The sequence below is a fragment of the Miniopterus natalensis genome, chromosome 11 (assembly GCF_054644295.1).
Source record: "Miniopterus natalensis isolate mMinNat1 chromosome 11, mMinNat1.hap1, whole genome shotgun sequence".
Taxonomy (NCBI): domain Eukaryota; kingdom Metazoa; phylum Chordata; class Mammalia; order Chiroptera; family Miniopteridae; genus Miniopterus; species Miniopterus natalensis.
The window spans coordinates 74,540,915-74,561,772 of record NC_142091.1 but is presented as its reverse complement, the minus strand read 5'-3'; the positions used below and the strand labels follow the sequence as shown (position 1 = coordinate 74,561,772).

Sequence of the window (20,858 nt, the reverse complement as noted above, 5' to 3'; positions counted from 1 at the left end):
CAGGCCCAGCCTGAACAATGAAGCAGGGAAGGGCCCCTCAGCTCTGTGCAGTGTACCACAAGCTCACGTCTCCACTCAGCCCTCCTCAAGGAAGCAGATGGGAAGAGCCAGGCGGGAGGAGGCCTGGCCTGCTCCTTTACTCTCTGGTGGTCCACCCTCCAGAGAGTTCTCCCTGTGCCCACCTTCCTCCTATGGCAGGGCACCCAGGTTCCACAGCACTAGAAGAGGGGGCAGGCAGTGCCCTCTGAATAGATCCTTGTACCCCTGCAGGGAAGAACCGATGGGATCTCTAGAGGGCCATTAGAGCAGGGTTAGTCCCTGTGCCTATTCCCAGACTCCCACTGGCCAGCACTTTTGCCTGCTGCCAGGAACTTGGTGAGGGGGAGGCGGGTGTAGGGGTGAGTCAGCATGACAGGAGCCCTGGGACAAAGGTCATGGGCGGAGAATTGAGAGGCACTGTTTATTCAGCCTGCCTCCTCCAGGAGGTCTTCCAGTGCTAAGCCAGCCCTGTGGTCCAATCCATCTCTGACCTACCCTCCCCCCCCTGTTTGTTATGAATTTTATCCTTGCACTGACAACTTGCAGGACCTATCTGCCTGCCCCTATAGCCTGTGAGCTCCTGAGGAACTCGGAGGTGCTGTGGTTTAACTGGGGCCCCACAATGCCTGTGACTATCAGCACTTGCTACTTTCCAAAGCCATTTTACATCAATTTTAGTTAAGTGAATCTGTGGGAAAGTGCTTAGAACAGTATTTGGCACACTGCAAGTGCCATATAAGTGTTAGGTTTATTGTTGGTATTTTCTGCTCACACACTCACATTAGTGTGATACAGACATGGCAGATTTTGCTGTGAAGAACTGGGGATCCAAACACATTCTGGCCTCCTGCTCAGTGTAGAATCTTCCTGACTAGTAGGGCTGCAGGAGCAGGCTGTGGGACCCCAGGAGAGCCGACAAGGCAAACACTTGCTTGGACTAAGGGTGGGCAGTATCTTTGGGCGCAGACTGTGAGAAAAGAGCTTTCCAAATGCATGGGCTTCTCCAGCCAGCTCTCCTGGGGCCAGTGGGGGTGGGGTGGGAGCAGGGAAGAGGGCTGGATTAGCCCAAACTCTCTTCGGACCTCCAGACCTGCCCCCACAACATTCTGTGGGCCAAGGAGGGGTGGGGAGTGGAAGGCTCCAGCTGGGCTCTGGGGAGTTACAAACCTGCCACGGGGATTAGTGAGGCTGAAAAGAACATTTGCCTAGGAAGGGTAAACGGGAAGTGAGAGTCTGAGGATAACGCTCTGTAAGTCCCCGGAGACCCACTGCAGGCCAATGGGGGGGCGCAGGAGGAGGTGGTGCAGTCTGGGGCGTTTTGACAGGTCCCCCACCCCAGCCTCACCCCTTCTCCCCAGAACACAGCTGCAGCAGCTGCCCCGGCCCCTCCGCCTCCATTGGCTGGAGCCAGGCCACACCCCTCTGAGACCGCCTGCCATTGGCTTAGGTCTTTGATGTTTGCGTGCTTGCGGGCGAGGGGAGAGACGTCATTCCCTGGAATCTGCGGACTTCCTCTCTGCACGTCTGGTCACCCCGTCTGTTCGTCACTGCTCCCAGGCTTGCTCCCCGGCCCCAGCCCTCTCTCCCTCTCCCTCGCTCCCAGCAGCTGTCTCTCTCGTGCCCGCTGGCCTGCCTCTCTCTCTCCCCGCAGTCGCCTCCTTCTCCGCCTGCCTGGGTGGCCACCATGGGCCGGAAGCGGCTTATCACTGACTCCTACCCAGTAGTGAAGAGGAGGGAGGGCCCCGCTGGACACAACAAGGGGGAGCTGGCAACAGAGCTAGGTCTTTGAGGTGTGGGGAGGGCGGGAGGAGTGGACACGGAGGGACACGGGACGTGGGCGGACGCGGGCAATGGACGGGGAAGTGAAGTGTGTCTACTTCCTACACCAGGCCTGGCAGCGGAAGGCAGGGGCAGAGGGGCGGTGAGGGCTGAGGAGCTGTGGGACAGCTGTGACGCGAGGGGCAGGGAATCAGCCCTGCAGCGCACAGCCCTGCCCAGGCCTGAGGAGCAGCTTGTCATTGCAGAGGAAGAGATCAAGCCCCTGAGCGTGGAGGAAGTGGAGCTGGAGCTGCTGAGGCAGTTTGACCTGGCCTGGCAGTATGGGCCCTGCACAGGTGAGAATCCCCTCAGGCTCCAGGAGCACATGTTGTAACCAGTCCTGTCACCCACATATCTCTGAAGCAACCCAAGCCCCTGCCTGACCCTTTCAGGCTCTGTCTCCTCAGTCTGGGGAGTGTAGAGGTCTCGACACACCCCTCCACACACATTCTCTAGCTGGGACTCTTCCCCGCCCACCATGAGGCCCCACTGTCTTCCCACCCTGGCAGGGATCACAAGGCTGCAGCGCTGGCATCGGGCAGAGAAGATGGGCTTGAAGCCTCCCCCAGAAGTGCGTCAGGTGCTACAAACCCACCCTGGAGATCCCCGCTTCCAGTTCAGGTCAGAGACAGGCCAGAGAGGGCTTTCAGGGGAGCCAGAGCCTTCTTTAGGCACCACCAGCCTGCTGACCCTGTGTGGGGGCTGTGCGGCCTCGAGGGAGAGATGGATGCTGGCTTGGGGGTCCTTGCTGAGCAGGCAAGAAAGTTCTACAAGGTGCCTGGCTCAGGAGGGCAGAGGTTGCTTTAATAATGCTTACCTCTTGAGTTAATGGTAAGGGAAGGGTATACCCAAGGCCCAAGATACTATCTATTTAGTGAGGGGATGGCCAAGGACTGTAGGCCATAGCCAAGAACTGGTGCCGGTGAAATCAGATCAAGGGACTTATATACTCTCTCTGGTTTCTCTTCCCATATCCCCTTTGCACAGCCTCTGGCATCTCTATCCCCTTTGAGGTACCACCTAAGATCCTGCCCGCTACCTGAGAACCTCAGGACACAAGCAAGAGCCAGTTGCTGTCCTTCAGGTCAGCTCTGCTGTGGAGAATGTTTGGCAGGAAGGAGTCTCACACGGAAGGAAAGAGGCTGAATCTGGAGGTCTTCAGGCAGCCTTTCATCTAACCAGCAGGCTCCCAAAGCCCCTCTGAGAGCCGAGGAGCACTTCCTGCATTGGTGGTGGTCTCTGAGGACAAGGACCTGGCCATGACCATTCTGATACCTGCCACCTGCCTCCCTGACTTAAACACTGCGTCCTGGGGATGGTGTAGCAATTTAGGCACAGCCTTGGCAGAGCAGACTTAAGCAGATGCACTCCCTGCCTGGGGCTGGGGATCTGAGGGCAGAACTGGCTGAGCTCACAGGGCAAGGGGTTCACTAATGTTTATCAATAAATAAGCACAGCCTGGAAGCCTAACCTCCAGTTCCTTAATGTGGCTCTGCTTGGGTTGGCAGCACCCAGCAAGTTGATAGATGGAAGAGAGCCAGCACCATGCTTTTTTACAAAGTGCATGTACCTCCTTCCATTACCTAACCTTAGATTTGAAACAGGAGAAACACCTTATTAGACCAACGGGTAAGTCCTCACAAGAGCGTGGCAACCTCTGGCGCCCCCTGGTGGTGCACAGGGAAACTAAATTTTTTTTAAAAAAATACCTTTTTGATTTCATAGAGAGGAAGGGTGAGAGAGAGATAGAAACATCAATGATGAGAGAATCACTGATTGGCTGCTTCCTGCATGGAGGAGGATCCTACCGGGGATCGAGCCCGCAACCTGGGCATGTGCCCTGACCGGGAATCAAACCACAATCTCCAGGATCACAGGTCAATGCTCATCCACTGAGCCACGCCGGCTGACATGGGAAATACTCTTTAGTCACCTGCACTGCCCAGCTAGAGAAAACCAGTAAGACCAGCCACCTAGCCTGGACCTCACGAAAATGGGTCCTTTGTCAGAGGAGGATCCATGGGGCCCACGACTCATAAAGTCCAGATAGACTTGCACATTCCCAGCAAGCACCTCTGCTTCCCACATGGGGGGTTCAAAGCAAGGTTGAGGGAGGATTTCAACCCACAAGAGCTGCTCAGAGATGGCCATCATCTGAGGGCCTTTGGTAGGAAAATGGATGGTGCTGGGGATGGAAGAGAAATGGCTAGAGCCAGAAACAACATTTAGGGGACCCTAGGACAGTCTGACATGGAGAGTGTAATCAGTACTCCTCACATGGTGTCACCTTCATTTGCTGTATCAGCCTTCCATCCTGGAGCGGACAGAAATAACACTGTGAACTCCTTGGAGACAGGCATAGAGAACCACCAAGTGGTCTTTTTAGCCCCCATTTTATTGAGCACTGATAATGCCTGAAGGACTTTAAATGTTTTATCTCTAAACTCCCTTAAAAGCCTTCAAGGTAGATTTTACAGAGAGGGAAACAGAAGCCCAGGGAGATTGTACAAAGTTACCCAGCAGGACCAGCAGGGATGTGGTGGTTCAGAGACTGGGTCCATGTACATCAGGCTCTTCCTGTCTATACTATGTCCTTTCCATCTGCTGAGCGCCTGTATGTGCCAGCTCTAGAGGTCCTCTTGGGTGTTATTAGTGGTGAGAAGGTGGGCAAAAACAACTATGTCAGGTGGTGGTCAGTGGTAAGCACAATTAGGGGTTGAGGCCAATGAGTGCCAGAGAGGCTGGTCAGGGAAGGCTCTCTGACAGGTGGCCTTTAAGCAGAGAGCTGAAGGAAGTATGGGAGTGAGCTCTGCACTTATGTGAGTGCTCCAGACAGAAGGAACCACAAGCACACCCTCCCCAAGGCAGGAATGTTTACATCCTGGTCAAGGAAAAGCATGGAGTGATCAGGGCAGAGGGAGCAAAGGGAGCATGGTGGGAAATAAGGCCAGAGAGGCAGCAGGTAGGTCCCACAGGGCCTTGCAGGCCAGGATAGGAATCTGGATTTTATTCTGAGTCAGAGGAAGGCATTAATGGGTTTGAAGCCAGTAAATGACATAATCAAACATATTTTGCAAAGATTACTCTGGCTGTTGGAGAACAGATTGGGGGATTGGGGGAAGAAGAGGAAAACAACTCAGGAGGCTATTGCAGTTGGTTTTGTGGGAGGTGATGGTGACCTGGACTACGGTGGGGAGACAGAGGTGGTAAGAAGTGCCAAATTCTGTATTTTGAAGGGAGAATGACTGACGACTTGATCAGCTGGCTGTGGAGTATGAGAGAGAGGAGCCAAGGATAACGCCAAAGGTTTTAGCTTGAGCAACTGGAAGGACAGAGTTCCCATTACAAAAATGAGATTTTGGGAAGGGTAGGGTGGGGCGGGAATCAAGAGTTCGGATTCGACATCTGAGACACATCCAAGCAGAGATGGGAGCAGGCAGTGGATACGCAAGTCTGGAGTTCTGGGCAGAGCTCTGGATTCGAGGTATGTTTGGGCATCTTTTAAATGGCATTTAAAGCCATGAGTGTGAGATTATCTGAGTGCAGACTGAGATAAGAAGTGGTTCAGGGACAACCCTGGGGCTTTCCATGCTTACAGGCATGGGAGAAGAAGGTATATAGCAAAGCAAGATGGGGAGTAGCAAGACTGGAGGAAAATAGGAGGGGGCAGGATCTGGGAGGCCTGGGCAGAAGGTATTTCAAGGTCTCATATGGTAAAAGAAGCCTGAGAACAGCATGCTGGACTTGCAATGCAGAGGTCACTGGAGATGAGCAGTTTCCATGAAGTGATAGGAATAGGAGTGTGCCTGGGGTGGGCTCAGAGGCAATGGCAGAAATGCAAACAGGGAGCATCCCTCCCTTTTCAGGGCCTTTTGACTGTAAAGGGAGCAGAGAAATATAGTAGTAACTAGAAAGGAATGTGGGACTAAGGAAGGGTTATTTATTGTTTTGTTTTGCCTTTTGTTTTAGATAGAGTGATATTACAGTATAATTACATGGTAAATAGAGTGATCCAATAGAGAGGGACACTGACAGGGCAGCTGAATGAGCGAGGTCTCTGTGAAGGTGAGAAGGGCCAGAAAGAGGGTGGTTTTAGATAGGAACATCCACTGTGACAGGAAGGGAGGCAGCGGATACGGGACTAGACAGGAGGGCGGTGCAGTCGGGAGTGGGAACATTCGAGAATCAGGTGTTTGCTGAGAGCTTAGCTTGGCTGGGAGGGATCTGATGTTTACTAAGTGCTATCCATGTCATCTGCTGTGCTGAATGCTGCACATACTTTATCTAGTTGATGCCTTAGAACCACCTCACTAGGTAAGTATTATTCATGTTTTACAGATAAGGAAACTGAGGCTGAGAGGAAAAGTGACTTGTTCAATCAGTAAAGCCCAGGGCCCAATTCATACCCAGGTCTGTCTTCCCACTCATTTACCCTGTACCTGCACTCCCACCACACCTGTGCTCCAGGTACTTAGGAAGAGATCAGACCTACCAATGTACAAAGTTGAAAAATCAATGTAATATACAAGTGCTACCTCTGGGCAACTAGGAGTGGTATAAAAATTCTCAGGAAGGTGAGAGCACCACCTGTTAAAGTGACTCTCACTGCAGGGGCCCTGAGCACAAGGACTGCCACCTCTGCTGCACTGGAATTACCCCTGCCTTACCTCATATGCACCTAGTGCCTTCTACTCACCATGTTCCTGCTTCTCAGACCTCTTCACTGCAGAATGAATGCAGACTCCCCACTAGGGCTGGGGGGTGGCCCAAGACACCTCCACTCTGAATATTCTTAGTAGTTGTGTGTTTGATCTTAAAAACCTTTGGTCAGTTTTGCATTCTACTCCATGATACATCATGGACATAAAAATGAATAAACTTACTTATCAAGTAAAATGAACCCTCTAGGAAGATGTGCCATGTGTGGCCTATGGCTGGCTTCATATACCCTGACATACCACCACCACCACCCACCTCAGGCTCAGCAGCGTGGTGGAAAGCACCAAATAAACAAGCGTTTACTGGAAGGAAATGGGAGATAAGTGGCCCTGGAAGGGTGAGTCAGCCAGCAGAGAAGAGCATTCTAGACTGAGGGACTGGACTGAGCAAAGGCAACTAGGAGAGGAGGATGTGCGCGCCCAGCGGGGAGGTGTGCGGACTGCAGCACGTGCTCTGTGAAAATCACAATAAAAAGCTAGCATTTCAGTGCTTACTATGCATCCAGCATTGTTCTAAGTGCCTTTAATCCTCACTATAACCCTAGAAGTGATTATAAAATTTTTATTAAGCTATTTTAAAGAAGAAAATCAGGCACAGAGAGGTGAAGTACTTGCCCAGGGTCATTCAGCATGTAAGTGTCGAGAATAGGATATGATCCCAGAGTTCAGCTTCAGAGCCTCCACTCTTTATGTGGGATAATGCCAGTGAGGTGGGTTGGGACCGAACACAGGGTCTTGGGCCTGAGGAGTTTGGCCTTATCTATGGTGATGAGAGCTCTTGAAGGTTTTTGAGGAGAGAAGATACAAATAATCATTCTGGAGAATCTGTCTGACCAAGTACGAAAGAAAGACTAAAGGGGAAGGTGGAAGAAACTGCAGGCAAGCAGACCAAGTGGGAAGCCATTAAGTACTCAAGACACGGGTACTGAGACCCTGGATTAGCAAACAGAATGGAAAGAACAAAGAGCTAAAGAGATGTTGCTAAGATAGTTGGCAAGACTTGTGTTTGTGAAAGGAAGAATGGGGAGGAGGCATCAAACATGACTCAGGCTTGAGCTTGGGTGGGTGAGAGAATACTGATGCCATGGCAGAGAAATGGAAACTGGGGGCCTCGTTTTCATGCATGCTTAGTTGAGATGATGACAGGACACCCAGATGGAAACATCTAGTAGGCAATAAAAACCTAGATGTCAAGTCTAGCAGTATAGTCTGGAGAGAATGCAGTATCCAGATAGAGGGGGATCACCTGCATAGAACTGACACTTAAGCCCATGAGCATGGATGAGTTCTCTAGGAGAGAAAAGAGAGACGGGGAGACGGTGCAAAGACAGGACCAAAAATGGCCTTGGGAAAATTATCTCTAGAAGGTGGAAAGCCAGCAATTGAGAGGGGAGAGTAGCAGAGTGGCAGGAAAGTCAACGTAGAGCAGTATTAGGGAGGTCCCCAAGAAATTCACAAGTGGTAGTGGGTGGTGTGATGCTGCCGAGATGTCAAAGAGGATATCATTAGGAAGAGATGGAAATGCTACAGGATGGCTCACCTTAATTCTGGCCCCATTTTGTAGTTCTCTCTGGCATCCCAAGCTGTCATAGAAACTCCCAGTGCCACACCCATCAATGAGGGCCATACTGATTCATTCTTTATTGACTCAGGTGTGGCAACATTTATCCACCCTCAAACTCAGATAAACTCACTAGTAGTGTGAAGGCTTAAGGAACTAATGTACCAAGATACTCAAGTAAACAAAGGAAGGGAACACATTTCTAAATTAGTGTAAAAGTAGATCAAAGTCACAGCAGTGCCAGCTTGAGGCGAATTTGGGTTAACACCACCTCTAGGACTTATGGGATCCTTAATATGCTTGCTAGTTTTCTCTGCAGGTAGGTCTCCAGTTCATCTACCTTAGTCCTAAACTAGAAAACAACTTTGTGTGAGTTGTGGCAAATGCAAATGATTAGAACCCCAGTCCCTAAGCTCCAAGAGCTAACTGAAGTGTAAGAGAGAGAGAAAAGATGTGCAGGTGAATTTCAAATGCTGCAACATGACAGGTGCCACATGAGAGACTTCCTGAAGACAGCCCTTTAGCTGAGTGTTAGGGACAAGTAGGGGCTTCCACAAGGTGGACAAGTGATGTTGAGTCCGGGTCCTTCTTGAGCCCTCCTTTGGTCCTTTGTTTCTTGGAAGGCAAGGACATTTCCTAGAAACCTCCTCTGGCGTGGATGCCTCCTTTAGCTTACCTGGAGGTTCTGACGGCTCCTAGTCCTGCAAGTCCTACCCTTGATGTCATGCTGTTTCTCTCTGTGCTGCCTTCCCTAAGAAGAGTTAAGTATTCCTCCTCTGCTCCCTGTGGTAACCTGTTTATATTTTATCATCACACATCACATTGCTATAATACATTTCATTGTCTCCACTACTAGAGAGTATCTTTTCCTTGTCTGTGTGTACCTAGTGCAGGGCCAGATACATAGTAAGCATTCAAAGCTTCATTCATACCTACTGTTTGGTCTGTTGGTCTTGTCCAGCCTGTGAGAATCATTTATGTACCAGTTGTGAAGGCTAGTCCTAAACTCTAATGAGATTTGGCCTCTAAGTCAGTTCTCCTGGGGGTTGTTAGCCCTTGATAGCTGGAGTCATCTTTTCCTAGAGCTTCTCAGCAAGAAAGCCATCAAAGCTGTTAACTTCAGAAGCAGGCTCCTTTTCATTTCCTGTTCAGAAGCCTGTGGCCCCAGGGGGCCAGTCTGCTGAGTGTTCATCTGAGGTCCTCCCAGATGCAGAGTAGACACAATCATCATATCCAGTGTGCAGAGGACAATCCAACTTACTTCTCGACATGCTTTTGAACCATGGCTGCCCAGGCTCCTACTATTACAGTCCCACAATGATGGGGTGGGTGTAAACTCGTACAACTCCAAGGAAAACAACTTAGCAATATTTATCAAAATTACAAATGCAGGTATCCCTTTCAGTCCATATTTAGAAATTTATCCTACAGATACACTTGTGTATATGTAAAATAACATATATAAGGTTACTACAGCACTATTTGCAATAGCAAAGACTATAAACAGTCTAAATGTCTATCAGTCAGGACCTGGTAAAATAAGTTATAGTACACAATGTATACTGTACTGTGAAAAAGTTCAAGGAAGCTCTTTATGTATTGGTATAGGTAGGATGATCTCTAAAATATATAGTTATGTAGGGAAAAAAGGATTTACAAAAAGTATGCATTTTGAACTATGTAACTATATTACCTATTTAAATAATCAGTGAGGAAAAAAGTCTTACCATGTCCATGTTAATATACTTAACAGATATTAAAAATAATTGAGGACCTGGCTGGGTAGCTCAGTTGGTTAGAGCATCGTCCTGACACGCCTAGGTTGCAGTACAATCTCCGGTCGGGGCACATACAAGAATCAACCGATGAATGCATAAACAAGTGGAACAATAAATTGATGTTTCTCTCTCTCCATCTCTAAATAAAATTTAAAAAAAAGAAAAGAAACAATTCCACTAGGGTAAACGGGTTATTGTGTCATGTATTGCAATGACTTTGTGGATGCCCCTGGATTCATGGTACTGTACTCTTTTTACTACATTCCACTGGGAGAGAAGTATCTTCTACCTGTCCTCCTGGGGGGTCCTGGCAGTGGAAAGGTCTAGAACTTGCTCTCTCTAGAACATCCAACTCCTCTTTTACAAGATCTCTGCCAGGTACCTGGCACTGCCCCACACTGTGACAGGAGTTAACTTGTCATGGCGACAGGTTTCACCAGAGTCCAGTGTAAGTCCAACCAGTTCATTCCTTTACTAGTTCATCAAGTGCATATGGGCTACCTGTGTGGAGAGTATGGAGAATATACAGCTTGGGTCCCCAGCCCTGAAGAGTTTCCATTCAACCCTTAAATGATGAACTGAAAAGATGCCCAGCTTCACTCTAAATAAGACTGGCAAAAGCTAAAAAATGAGGATGCTATGCTGTTGGTAAGGCTTGAGCAGCACATAGGAATCTCTATGGGGGGACTTGATAGTACTAATATGATGGCATAGCACTGACCCTTTGGCCCAGCAATCCTACTTCTAGGAATTTACCCCAAAGATTCACTTTCATAACTACTCCGTTCTGCCACTGCAGTGTGAAATCAGCCACTGATGATAGGTAAACAAGGAGGCAGTCATTACCATAGCTGGCCCTCTGTGGGCAAGATTTGGGCAGGCTATACTTTGCCAACCGGCTCTAGGTCATAGCATTTCTGATCTCGGCACTATACCCAGAGTATCAGTGAAGTGTTTCCATTCTGGCTAGGCCAGAACTCAAATTCCCCCAGCACTGTGTAATCTCTAGCATCTCCATTCCACTCCCAAATCCATAGCAGCAACTCTCTGCCAGGTCTCACCCTGCACACATGCAGTCCAGCCTTTAGCTAAGGGCCCACAGAAAACCCACTTCCGGACTTCTGGATGTTCTGCCCTCTATACAGCTGCTACTTCTCCGGCACCCTGCCCTGAAATTTCTAACTGCCAGCAGCCCTCAACTCTGACTTCTATCTTATCAGCTCAGCAGAACTGTTGTGTTCTGCACGGGCTCCACCTCTGTGCTGTGGTCAGCAAACTGTCCCCAGGCAAAGGTCCAGGGCCAGGGTTAATGTGGGGCTCACCTGAAGTGTTTTTCTTCTCTCAGTACTCACAGTCCTACTTAATGTCCAGAGCCTAATAATAGTTGCCCTATATATATTTCCCAGTTTTATAGTTGTTTATAATGGAAAGGCTCTGACATGGTCAAAAGCAGAATTCAATGATTTTTTAAAAATTTATTCTCTGTCCACTGACAAAGCCTAGAAGCAATAAAACCCAAGTACCGACATGTATACCTAGAACCTAGATCTCAGTTTCCAAATATCTTTCCCCACTTAAACTAGAGATCTTTGGAGAAGTGGCTGATTCCATATTTAGGACAGGGAAAATCCTAGGTGCATCTGGAACATTACGTCGTGCAACAAAGTGCTCAAAGATAGACAACATGACAGAAGGACTTGGCGCCAGCTTATCTCACTGACCAAATATAAGGAAATTTGATCTAGAAGAATAATGATGGTAATGGCTTATAACACACTGAATAAAAAAGAGTACAGTAATCCACAGTGAAACTAAACAGGGAACAAGGGAAAATTCCTCTTTCCCAACTAATAATAGCGCATTACAGTAAATGCACACTAAGTGTAGAATGAGTAATATCATTTAAATACACAACAAGATAAATAACTTAGGCAAAGATCATTACTTGATGCTGAAACTAATAATTTACAGATTGCTGAAGACAGGATATTCACACAGTCTCAACTTATCACCCAACAGATTATGTATGACTGCAAAGGGAGAAGGGTTCCTTGACAATGGAGAGATCTAGCAGATACCACCTTAACCAAGTACAAATTCAGCATCCACAATAGTGGGATAAAGCAATATTAAATGACTAAAGTGATGCAACAGAAAGAATATGTCACTTATGTAGTATTCTTACAAAAGGTTTAACCTAAATCTAATTATGAGGAAACATTCAAATAAGTCAAAACAATCAAATATGAATGGAGATATACAACTTCTACAGTACAACTAAATTGGATTCTTCAAAAAAGTCAGTACCGTGAAAAACAAAAAGGAAGGACTATTCTAGATTAAAGAAGAAAGAAGAGACCAAATGAAGCCTGTGATCCCTGATTGGATCCTGAATCAAATTTTTTAAAGAAGCTGTAATGGAAAATTTAGGGATATTTGGAGAAACGTAATTATGGTCTGTAGTCCAGATAATAATTTTGCATCATTGTGAAATTTCTTGGTTGCTATGGAAAATAGTTTGGCAGTTCCTCAGTAAATCTAAACATAGACTTACCGTATGATCCAGCAGTTCCACTTTTAGGTACATACCCAAAAGAACTGAAAGCAGGCACTCAAACAGATGCTTCTATACCCATGTTCACAGAAGCATTATTTGTAATAGCAAGAAGGTGGAAACAACCCAAGTGTCTATCAAAAGATGAATGGCTACACAAAATATCACATACACCTGCAATGGAATATCATTCAGCCTTCAAAAGGAATGCAATTCTGATACATGCTACATGTATGAACATGGATGAACCTTGAAGACATTGTGCTAAGTGAAATAAGCCAGACACAAAAGAACAAATATTGTATGATTCCACTTATATAAAGTCCCTAGTATAGACAAATTCATACAGACAAGAAGTAGAATAGAGGTTACCAGGGAAGATGGGACATTTACTTGGTACAGAATTTCTGTTTATGATGATGAAAAAGTTCTGGAAATCGATAGTGGTGATGGTTGCACAACACTGTCAATGTACTTAATGCCACAATTATCCACTTAAAATGGTTAAAATAGTAAATTTTATGTAGGGTATGTATGTGTTCATTGTACTATTGTTTCAACTTTCTGCAGCTCTGAAAATTTTCAAAATAAAAAGAAGGTACTCAACAATTTCTTTTAATGAATAAATAAATGGAGAGGGGACCCTCCCAGACAGAGAACAGCATGAGCAAAGGTGAAGAGGTGGAAAAAGTGTTTTCAAGGAATAGTCAGCAGTCTAGTTTGATATGAGTGAAAGGTGTGCTAGGGTATTCTGGGAGATAAAGCCAGAAAGGTCAGCTGATGCCAGATTGGGAAAGGCCCTGAGCAAAAGAACAGAGTCTGCACCGTACCTGGCAGGCAATGGGAGCACCACAGGAGGCAATAAACATGTAAAATGATGCAATACTCCAAAAGATTAATCTAGTCATGATGTTCTGGACAGTCTAAAGGATGTAAGCAGCTAGGAGGCTATTACAGTGGCCTAGGCAAGGGAGCAGGGACTTGGGCCAGGTGAAGGAAGTGGGAATAAAAGGCAACTGTTTTGTGAAGGATGGTGAAAATGTGATAATGGATTAATGAGAGCTATCACCCTGAGGCTTACACCTGGGCATAGAAGAATAGAGGACATGGGAAAGTCAGCAGGCGAGGATAGTTTGTAGCTCAAGATTCAAAAAGTTTCATCCCAGCCTTCCTGTCAAATGGATCTGGGGTCCATTGGTAACAGAATTCTGTCCTTGGCAACAGAATTCTCTTGCCAAAGATAGCTTCTAAATCAGAGCAGCCTCACCTTGGCACCACAACCCATCCCAGGGATCAGTAGACCCTTAGAGCTAACTGGAACCTCCAGTCCTTCTTTGGTACTGTCTCTTCAACCTGGTTCCTTCCCACTTAGTCTGCACATAGTTCTGTCTGCCATAACGGCCTCTCTTATCTGAGTCCTTTTTCCTTTGTAAGAGAGGAATCAGAGGTATCTGCCCAGGAGCAACAGTGCTGCTGCATGCAGGCCAAGACGGGCACTCCTAAGAAGCTCAGCTGCAGGTAGGCCAGCGGCAGAGGGAGAGGGGGAACAGATAAAAGAGCAGGGTTGAGGTGGAGGGGGAGGCTGCAGCAGGATGGTGGGTGGGGCAGCAGGGACTGCTCCAGGCAGATCTGGCAGCAGGGAGAGCATCTGGCCTTGTTCTCCCCAGCTCCGCCTGCCACATGGGATAGCCAGCAGTACTGGGGTGGGGATCTCTGCTTACCAGCTCAGGCATCTCACTGACCCAGAATAATACCATCTGTTGCCCCAAATCACTTACTCTATCCTCATGGCACTCAGCCTCCCTCTTCCAGTTTCCCATTTCTGTGTAGAAAATAAGAGCTTGAGGTTGGCAGGAGTGCAGACATTCTGATGAGGCAGAGTTCAGCCTAGCACAGGAACATTTGGGACACTGAGATAATCAGGCTGTGGACAGGACTGGAGGAGGCATCTAGCTGAGCCAACAGTGAAAGTGAAAGCTGTGGAGATCTCTTGAGGCCTTCATCAGATGGGAGTCAGTCCGCCAGACCAAGAGATAAACTGCACAGCAGTGTGTGCTGCCTGGGGAGACTGGCGGCTGCTGTCCTGGGCACACCTGCCCAGCTCCAAACTTTCTCAGGCCACATGAAGATAATGTATATGAATTATACATTATCGGCTCCATCTCCTCACCCCAGCCTTCAGAGGCATCTTCCTTCACTTAGCCTGTTGCCCACCCCAACAATTACATCTAGCTTGAGTTAGGCCAGCATGTGGGGCCTTGCTTTAGTTTGGGCTTGTTCTGCGTTCCCGTCTCTGCCACACCCACCTCCCCACCTTTATCTCTGAGGCTCACTAAGCTGCTGCCAGGGGTGTCAATGGGGTGGGGGTGTGGCATTACTATCCAGGCCCAAGGAATCCCACCGGGCAAACTTTGCCAACCTGCCTCCCTACCCAGTGGGAGAACAGCTTTTGTATTCTTGGTCCTCTAGCCCAGATACAGAATCTCCTAAAGTGTCCCAGCTACCCAGGGTGGCCACCTGGCTGTGGGCAAACCTGGCAGAGTAAGGGGAGAAGCACCAGCTCTCTGATGGGACCTGCTGCCATGGGAACATGTCAGTGTCCAGCAAATGGTTAAAAGTGAAAGACTCTGGTCAAATATGTCTTATGACAGAGAGAAGCTGGGCTGTAAAACTGAGGAAAATGGGCAGGAAATTCTGGCTGAAAAGGGAAGGAAGGAGAGTCTTGGTCTAACTTCAGGTTAGCCAAGGACTGTGGCCTCTGCAGTAGATAGATGCACCCCTTCAATGACAGCTGAAGCAATGGAAAAATCACTGGTCTCAATGCCACCCTTTGGCTCTTTGACTTATAACCCAAGAACTCAGAGCCCTCATATGGAAAAGTAAAAGTTGTAATACAAGACTTTCTAACTGCTGTAAATTGTAAAGGATCATCATGCCCCTGAAATAGGCTGACATAGGCCTCCATGGCAGGCACTGAGCTGCTATAACCTCCTCTCAAGCGCCATGTCCAGAGTTAAGGCCTCATGTGGCACTTAGCTATACAGGAATCTTGACATACCTGGCAGGCACTTACCTGCAGCCAGTGGAATGGGAGCAAACTGGCAAGGCAGGATGAAGGAAAAGAGCAGGGCTCCAGTGTGGAGAGCACAGGCTGTCAGGAAGATGGTGTAACAGCTCACCTTGGGTTGCATTGCCAGAAAGAGGAGCTTTTGTGGCTTCCCAGAAGCCCTGCACCATCCCACATCTAGGGACAAAATTGGTAGTCAGTTGTGCTTCATCCCTTCTTTGGTTGTACCCATTTAACCTCTCCCCTGATTCCTCATTCTGAAAATACTGCACCTTCTGTGAGCCTCAATAGGAAAGGAGAAGTCTAAATAGGACTTAGGAGGGTTTTCCCTGCCCTCAAGACATTCTCCTTTCAATCTTCTCTGCTTTGCCTTCCTTAAGCAACATCTCCGCCCCGGTCCTAAGGTAGTTCTCCACTCCCCAGGTCATTGGATAGACCATTGGACAGTGGTCTGTCTGTTTCAGTGCCAGCTCCTGGCTAGCTCCTAGGTTCAGCCCTAGACAGGACTAGAAGAAGGGCTGGACCCTGAAGTCAGCCTGAAGATGGTGCTGCTAAAGCCAACTTCACTCCTTTGCAGCAGCTGCAGGTCTTGGCAATCTGTTGGCATGGTGATCATAGTTTCCAGATGGATCACGATGGCAGAAAAAATGTCTCTGGGGAAGAGTGAGCCACAAAAAAAGAAGAGGCAAGAAAAGACGCCACAAAAGGCAAAGGAATATCCATCACTCGCCCTCAAGACTGCTTCGTGACCTTGTGCTGCAGTTTCCTCCCCTTGTGATATGCAGCTCATTTCCAGGGAAAGAGTCTCACAAACCCTCCTACCCGTTCACAAGACCCTGTTCACTCTGTTCCCAGTTGGCTGGTACTGCACTAAATACGCCAACAATATGGCCCTCACCCCATGACCATCTGTCTGTTCACAGTCTTCCCCTAGAAAAGTGACCGTAAGAGGGCACAGGAGCCTAACAGAAGGAACTCTGGGTAACACAGAGACCACATCTTGGTTCCACTCTGCGAGAAGTTGGTAACCCGTTTCTTCATTAATATTTACCACCCATGTACCAAGCTGGGAATAAAACAGTGACCAAAACCAGTAGTAAGGGCTACACACCTTTCTCATCCAGGACTCAGGGCTGTGGGGAGGGTGCCCAGAATATATTTTCCCTACTTCTTGGCATGTTCATATTTTCTACATCCGTCAAAGCCCAGCTCATGTCGCCTGGCAGGCCTGGCTCAGCGGTTGAGTGTCGGCCTAGGATCCAGGCGATCGGGGTTCGATTCCCGGTCAGGGCACATGCCCGGGTTGCGGGCTAGGCAGCCGACCAATGACTCTCTCTCTCCTCTCCTTTCCTCTCTCAAAAATCAATAAAGATATATTAAAAAAAAACCCAAAAACCCCAGCTCAAATGCTGTCTCCTTGACGCTCCCATTATACAGCCACTGAGCAGTGGTCTCTCCTGCCTCTGAATGTTGACAGCACAGTTACTGGCACCTCTCTCATGACACATCATGAGAGGTACTTGTATGAGAGGTGTTTGTATGCATAGCTGGTCTTCTCTACTGGATTCTACGCTTCTCAGCGCAAACACTGTCATGCATCTTTGTATCCCTGAGCACCCCCCACAGTACCATGTATATAAGGGGTGTTCAAAAAATACACTTCCTTCCACATAAGGAGGCCTGTTGGATGAGGGAAGGCTTGTCGGTGGAGCTACTGGGAGTTCTCAGATTTTAAAAAAAACAAACAAAACATTTTTATCGCTAATTTAAAACTCCTTGTTAGGATTTCCCCCGCGAACACAAAACCTGAACTCAATGCAAATGGCGTAGGGTTCTTAACGTATTTAACTGTGTGCATCCAGTCTTACATAATTTTGTTACAATATTATGTAAAGATTATCATTCGTATTCGGCTGTTTCTGCATCACAATATGGAAGTGCTGACACCCTGTGTGAATGCTGAGGAGGGGAAAGTGTCTGCAGCGCCAGTGGCGCTGGGCTCGGCACCCTCCCTAGGTGCTGTGGTGGTGTTGAAACCCCACATCCGATGGGAGGAGAAGCACCAGCCAGAGGCACCAGTCCTGGGTAAGAAGACTCAGGCTTCCCCATCGGAATCGGCCTACAAAATCATCCTGCCTTGAAGAATGGCCTTGCCCAGCATGAAAGGAAATGGCTCCAAACATTAGGAAAAGGTGTGAGCAGTGGCTAAGGGAGGATTTTTTTTTTTTTTTTAAGTATCAGAAATGATGGCTGGGACTTGGGATGGCGCTTAGGTACAGTCCCCTGGCTAAACTTACCCATGAACGGTCTCTCATTTAATTATGAAAGACCTAAGGTGGTACAATTGCTACCCCCAGTTATGCAAACGAGGAAAGTGAGGCTCAAGAGGTGTAATAACCCTGCTCAAAGTCACCGTAACCAGGTTTCTCTGACTGGACCCTGAGCTGAGATTCTTGCTCAGGCCACCCAGTTCCCATTCTTTCTTCTTGAACTTGGGGTGCAGTGAGGGGCAGTGATCCCATATCCGCCAGAAGAGACCTTAGGGGTCATCTGCCTCAACCTCCACCCTTTGGAGAGAAGGAAACTTGGACTCAGAGCGATCTGGGGCCTTGTCCCCCGGGTCACACAGAGCCAGGGTCTGCTGTGCTGCGGCCTCGAAACGTGCGCCGGAATTCCAGCCCAAGCCCCAGTTCACAAACGCGGCTCCGAAGCGCAGCAGGGCGAGCCCCGGGTCCCGGGTCCCTCGGAGGCAGAGCCGGATCCAACCCCGAGCACGCCCGTGGCCGCGCCCGGCGCTACCGGCACCTTCCCCCGCGGCCCCAACCACCCCGCCGGCAGCCGCGCCCGGCCCGCGCCCCGGGAATACCTGTCATCGCGCGCGGGCCCCGGGCCAGGGGTGGACGAGGCGCTGACGCCGAGCGGGCGGGGCTGTGCGGGCCGGGGACCGACACCGGCTTCGCGTCGCCGGACCCCTTCTCCTCAGAGCATGGAGGCCCCGGGGCGCGCGGACGCCGGGACGCCGAGGAGAATTTGGGAGCGCCGGTACCGGGGGCAGGGCCGCCTGGCCTCTTCCCCTCAAGGCCCCTACTCTTCCCCGTCAACAGGCTGCAGACCGGTCCTGGGGCCAGGGCGCCTGAAGGGAAGCGGCAGCTTCGCGCTCTGCGGTCAACGTGCCGAGACTCTGAGGGGCGAGGTTCCCATGGAAACCAGAGGAGGCTCTCGGCGCCTGCGCGGACACGCTAGGCACGCTGGGAAATGTAGTTTCCTGGCTGTGGCCGAGTGGCCAGAGGAACTGCCGCAAGATGGCGCCCGAGCGTCACGGTCGGTTCGGAGTCGCGAGGTTTGCGGGGGGGCGGGAAGGGGCCGGCGCCGCGGGCGAAGGAGAGGCCGCAGAGACCTGAAAGGTAGTTTCTGTTGGAAGCGGCGGCTCTGAGGTGTCTGGGATGCCAGGTGCTGAGACGGGGCGCGGTTTCTTCGGCGCGTTCAGTTTTGCCTTTGGAAAACTTGTCCCGACGAGGGGCCGCCCTGGCTCCGGGCCTGTCCTAGCCTGGGCCGAACCGGGCCCGACGGAGGGAGAACGTTCTGAAGGTGGGAGCTGGCCCAAGAGGAAGCGACTGTCCGAGTGACGCTAGCTCCCGGTCTCACAAGTGTTCAGGTCCGGCCTGGGCGACCGCTCCTGCTCCAGTAGCAGGCGGGAGTTGCACCGGGACCGGCGAGCAGGGTCGTCCTGACCCGCCCACCGCACCCTCCCTTCCCCGGGAGCTCGCGCGCCTCCCGACCCCGGCCCGCCTGCGACGTAGCTGCGCTCGGGGCCGGAACTGCCGGGGCCGCCCGCTCCTCCCCCTCGTCTCGTCTCTGGACGGAGACTGGAAACCGAGGACCTGGTCAGGCTCGGTCGGGGACTCGGCTACTTGTCTGGGCCTCCGCTTCCTTACTCCTCAGACAGTGGTCATTATAATGCCTGCGCGTTCTTCCCTGGGAGTGTGCAAGGTTCACATGAGATGACATCTGGACGGTCTTTTATGGGCATAAACAGCCGTTTCCATTCGCTGTATGTTGGTGCAACTTCTTCGAAGGAAATTAGACAATGCCTTTCAAAGTTAAAAATGCATTAAAAATGCAGATAGCCGTGGCTTCAGCAATTCTAGAAATATGTCCTATAGATTGAATGGCCATGTGTGCACAAGAAAGTATATATATATGGGTACTTACTTGGCATGTAAAAACAAACCCATCAACAATCTAAATGTTCATCCATAGATGACCACTTAAGTAAATAATGGATTTCATAGAATATGTGTTGTTAAAAAAAAAAAAAAAAAGCAGCAGCTCCTTTTGCTCAAATAAATGCTTTTTATTTATTTATTTTTAAATGTTTATATTGAACTTTTTAGAGAGGAATGGAGAGTGATAGAGAAACATGGATGAAAGAGAAATATCATCGATCAGCTGCCTCCTGCACACCCCCTACTGGGGATCAAACCCGAAACCTAGGCATGTGCCCTGACTGGGAATTCAACCCGTGACCTCTTGGTTCATGGGTCAACACTCAACCACTGAGCCACACCGGCCAGGCTGCTTTTTACTTATAAAAAATAAAGATAAGGCAGAGCATATGTACTGATGTGCAACTTCATGATATGAAATAAATTTCTAAGTGCAGAGTAGTATGTTAATATGCTATAACATATTTTTTAAAAGAATACACAAACATTTTATGACACAAGCACGCAATGTCTTTGGAGGGGTTCAAGAAGCTCGTAACAAGGGTTGCCTGTGAAAGACTGGAGGACAGTATCTGAGGGAGACATATTTTTAATTTTATATCTTTTTTAAAAACTATTTTTTACCCCTTTAGCAATTTGTGAGTTTGTATATACATATAGTTCTTAATCATTTGTCTGCATTTTTTTATGCAGTTTCCAGTTTTTGTTCCCCTGTGTGCTGAACTCTTGCTTCTCAAGAGTCCTCCATCAATTCTAATGGGCCCCACAGTGCTAAGTTCATGACTGGACCCTGCCTTGGCTTCCCTCCTGACACTGCCACTTCCACCTGCCCCCATCCCCAGCCTAGTGCTACTGAAAGGGCAGTCTGGGTGAGCTTCATGGTTGGCTATAGGGTGGCAGGCAGCCCCTCGTGTTTGCTCAGCAGGGCAGACCAGCTAAGTGGACCAAGAATCAGAACTAGCTTCTCTGTACCCCCACCTTGTGACACTAGGCATGCCAACCACAGACAGGTACAAAGGATTCTTCTATAAAGTATGTTGAGGCTGAATTATGTCAATGCATAATGACATGTATTGTTAAAATATCACAGTGGGAGG

General features: G+C 49.0%; 1 protein-coding gene and 1 long non-coding RNA gene across 2 annotated transcripts in view; one reads left to right on the top strand and one right to left on the bottom strand.

Annotated features, from left to right (window-relative positions):
- LOC148092114 (uncharacterized) overlaps positions 1 to 18,600 on the bottom strand; it is a 42,329-nt gene extending 23,729 nt beyond the window's left edge. The window contains exons 1-2 of the long non-coding RNA XR_015715300.1: positions 18,402 to 18,600; positions 15,542 to 15,712 (exon numbers count right to left, since the gene is read on the bottom strand). This is a non-coding gene — a long non-coding RNA (uncharacterized LOC148092114). The remainder of the gene's footprint in view (positions 1 to 15,541; positions 15,713 to 18,401) is intronic.
- On the top strand, positions 1,639 to 2,933 carry POLD4 (DNA polymerase delta 4, accessory subunit). Its single transcript, XM_016213454.2, has 4 exons — positions 1,639 to 1,820; positions 2,064 to 2,153; positions 2,367 to 2,478; positions 2,845 to 2,933. Exons 1-4 carry the CDS (start codon positions 1,724 to 1,726, stop codon positions 2,867 to 2,869), a joined length of 324 nt encoding a protein of 107 aa, XP_016068940.2. The 5' UTR covers positions 1,639 to 1,723; the 3' UTR covers positions 2,870 to 2,933.
- Positions 18,601 to 20,858: the final 2,258 nt, after the last annotated feature.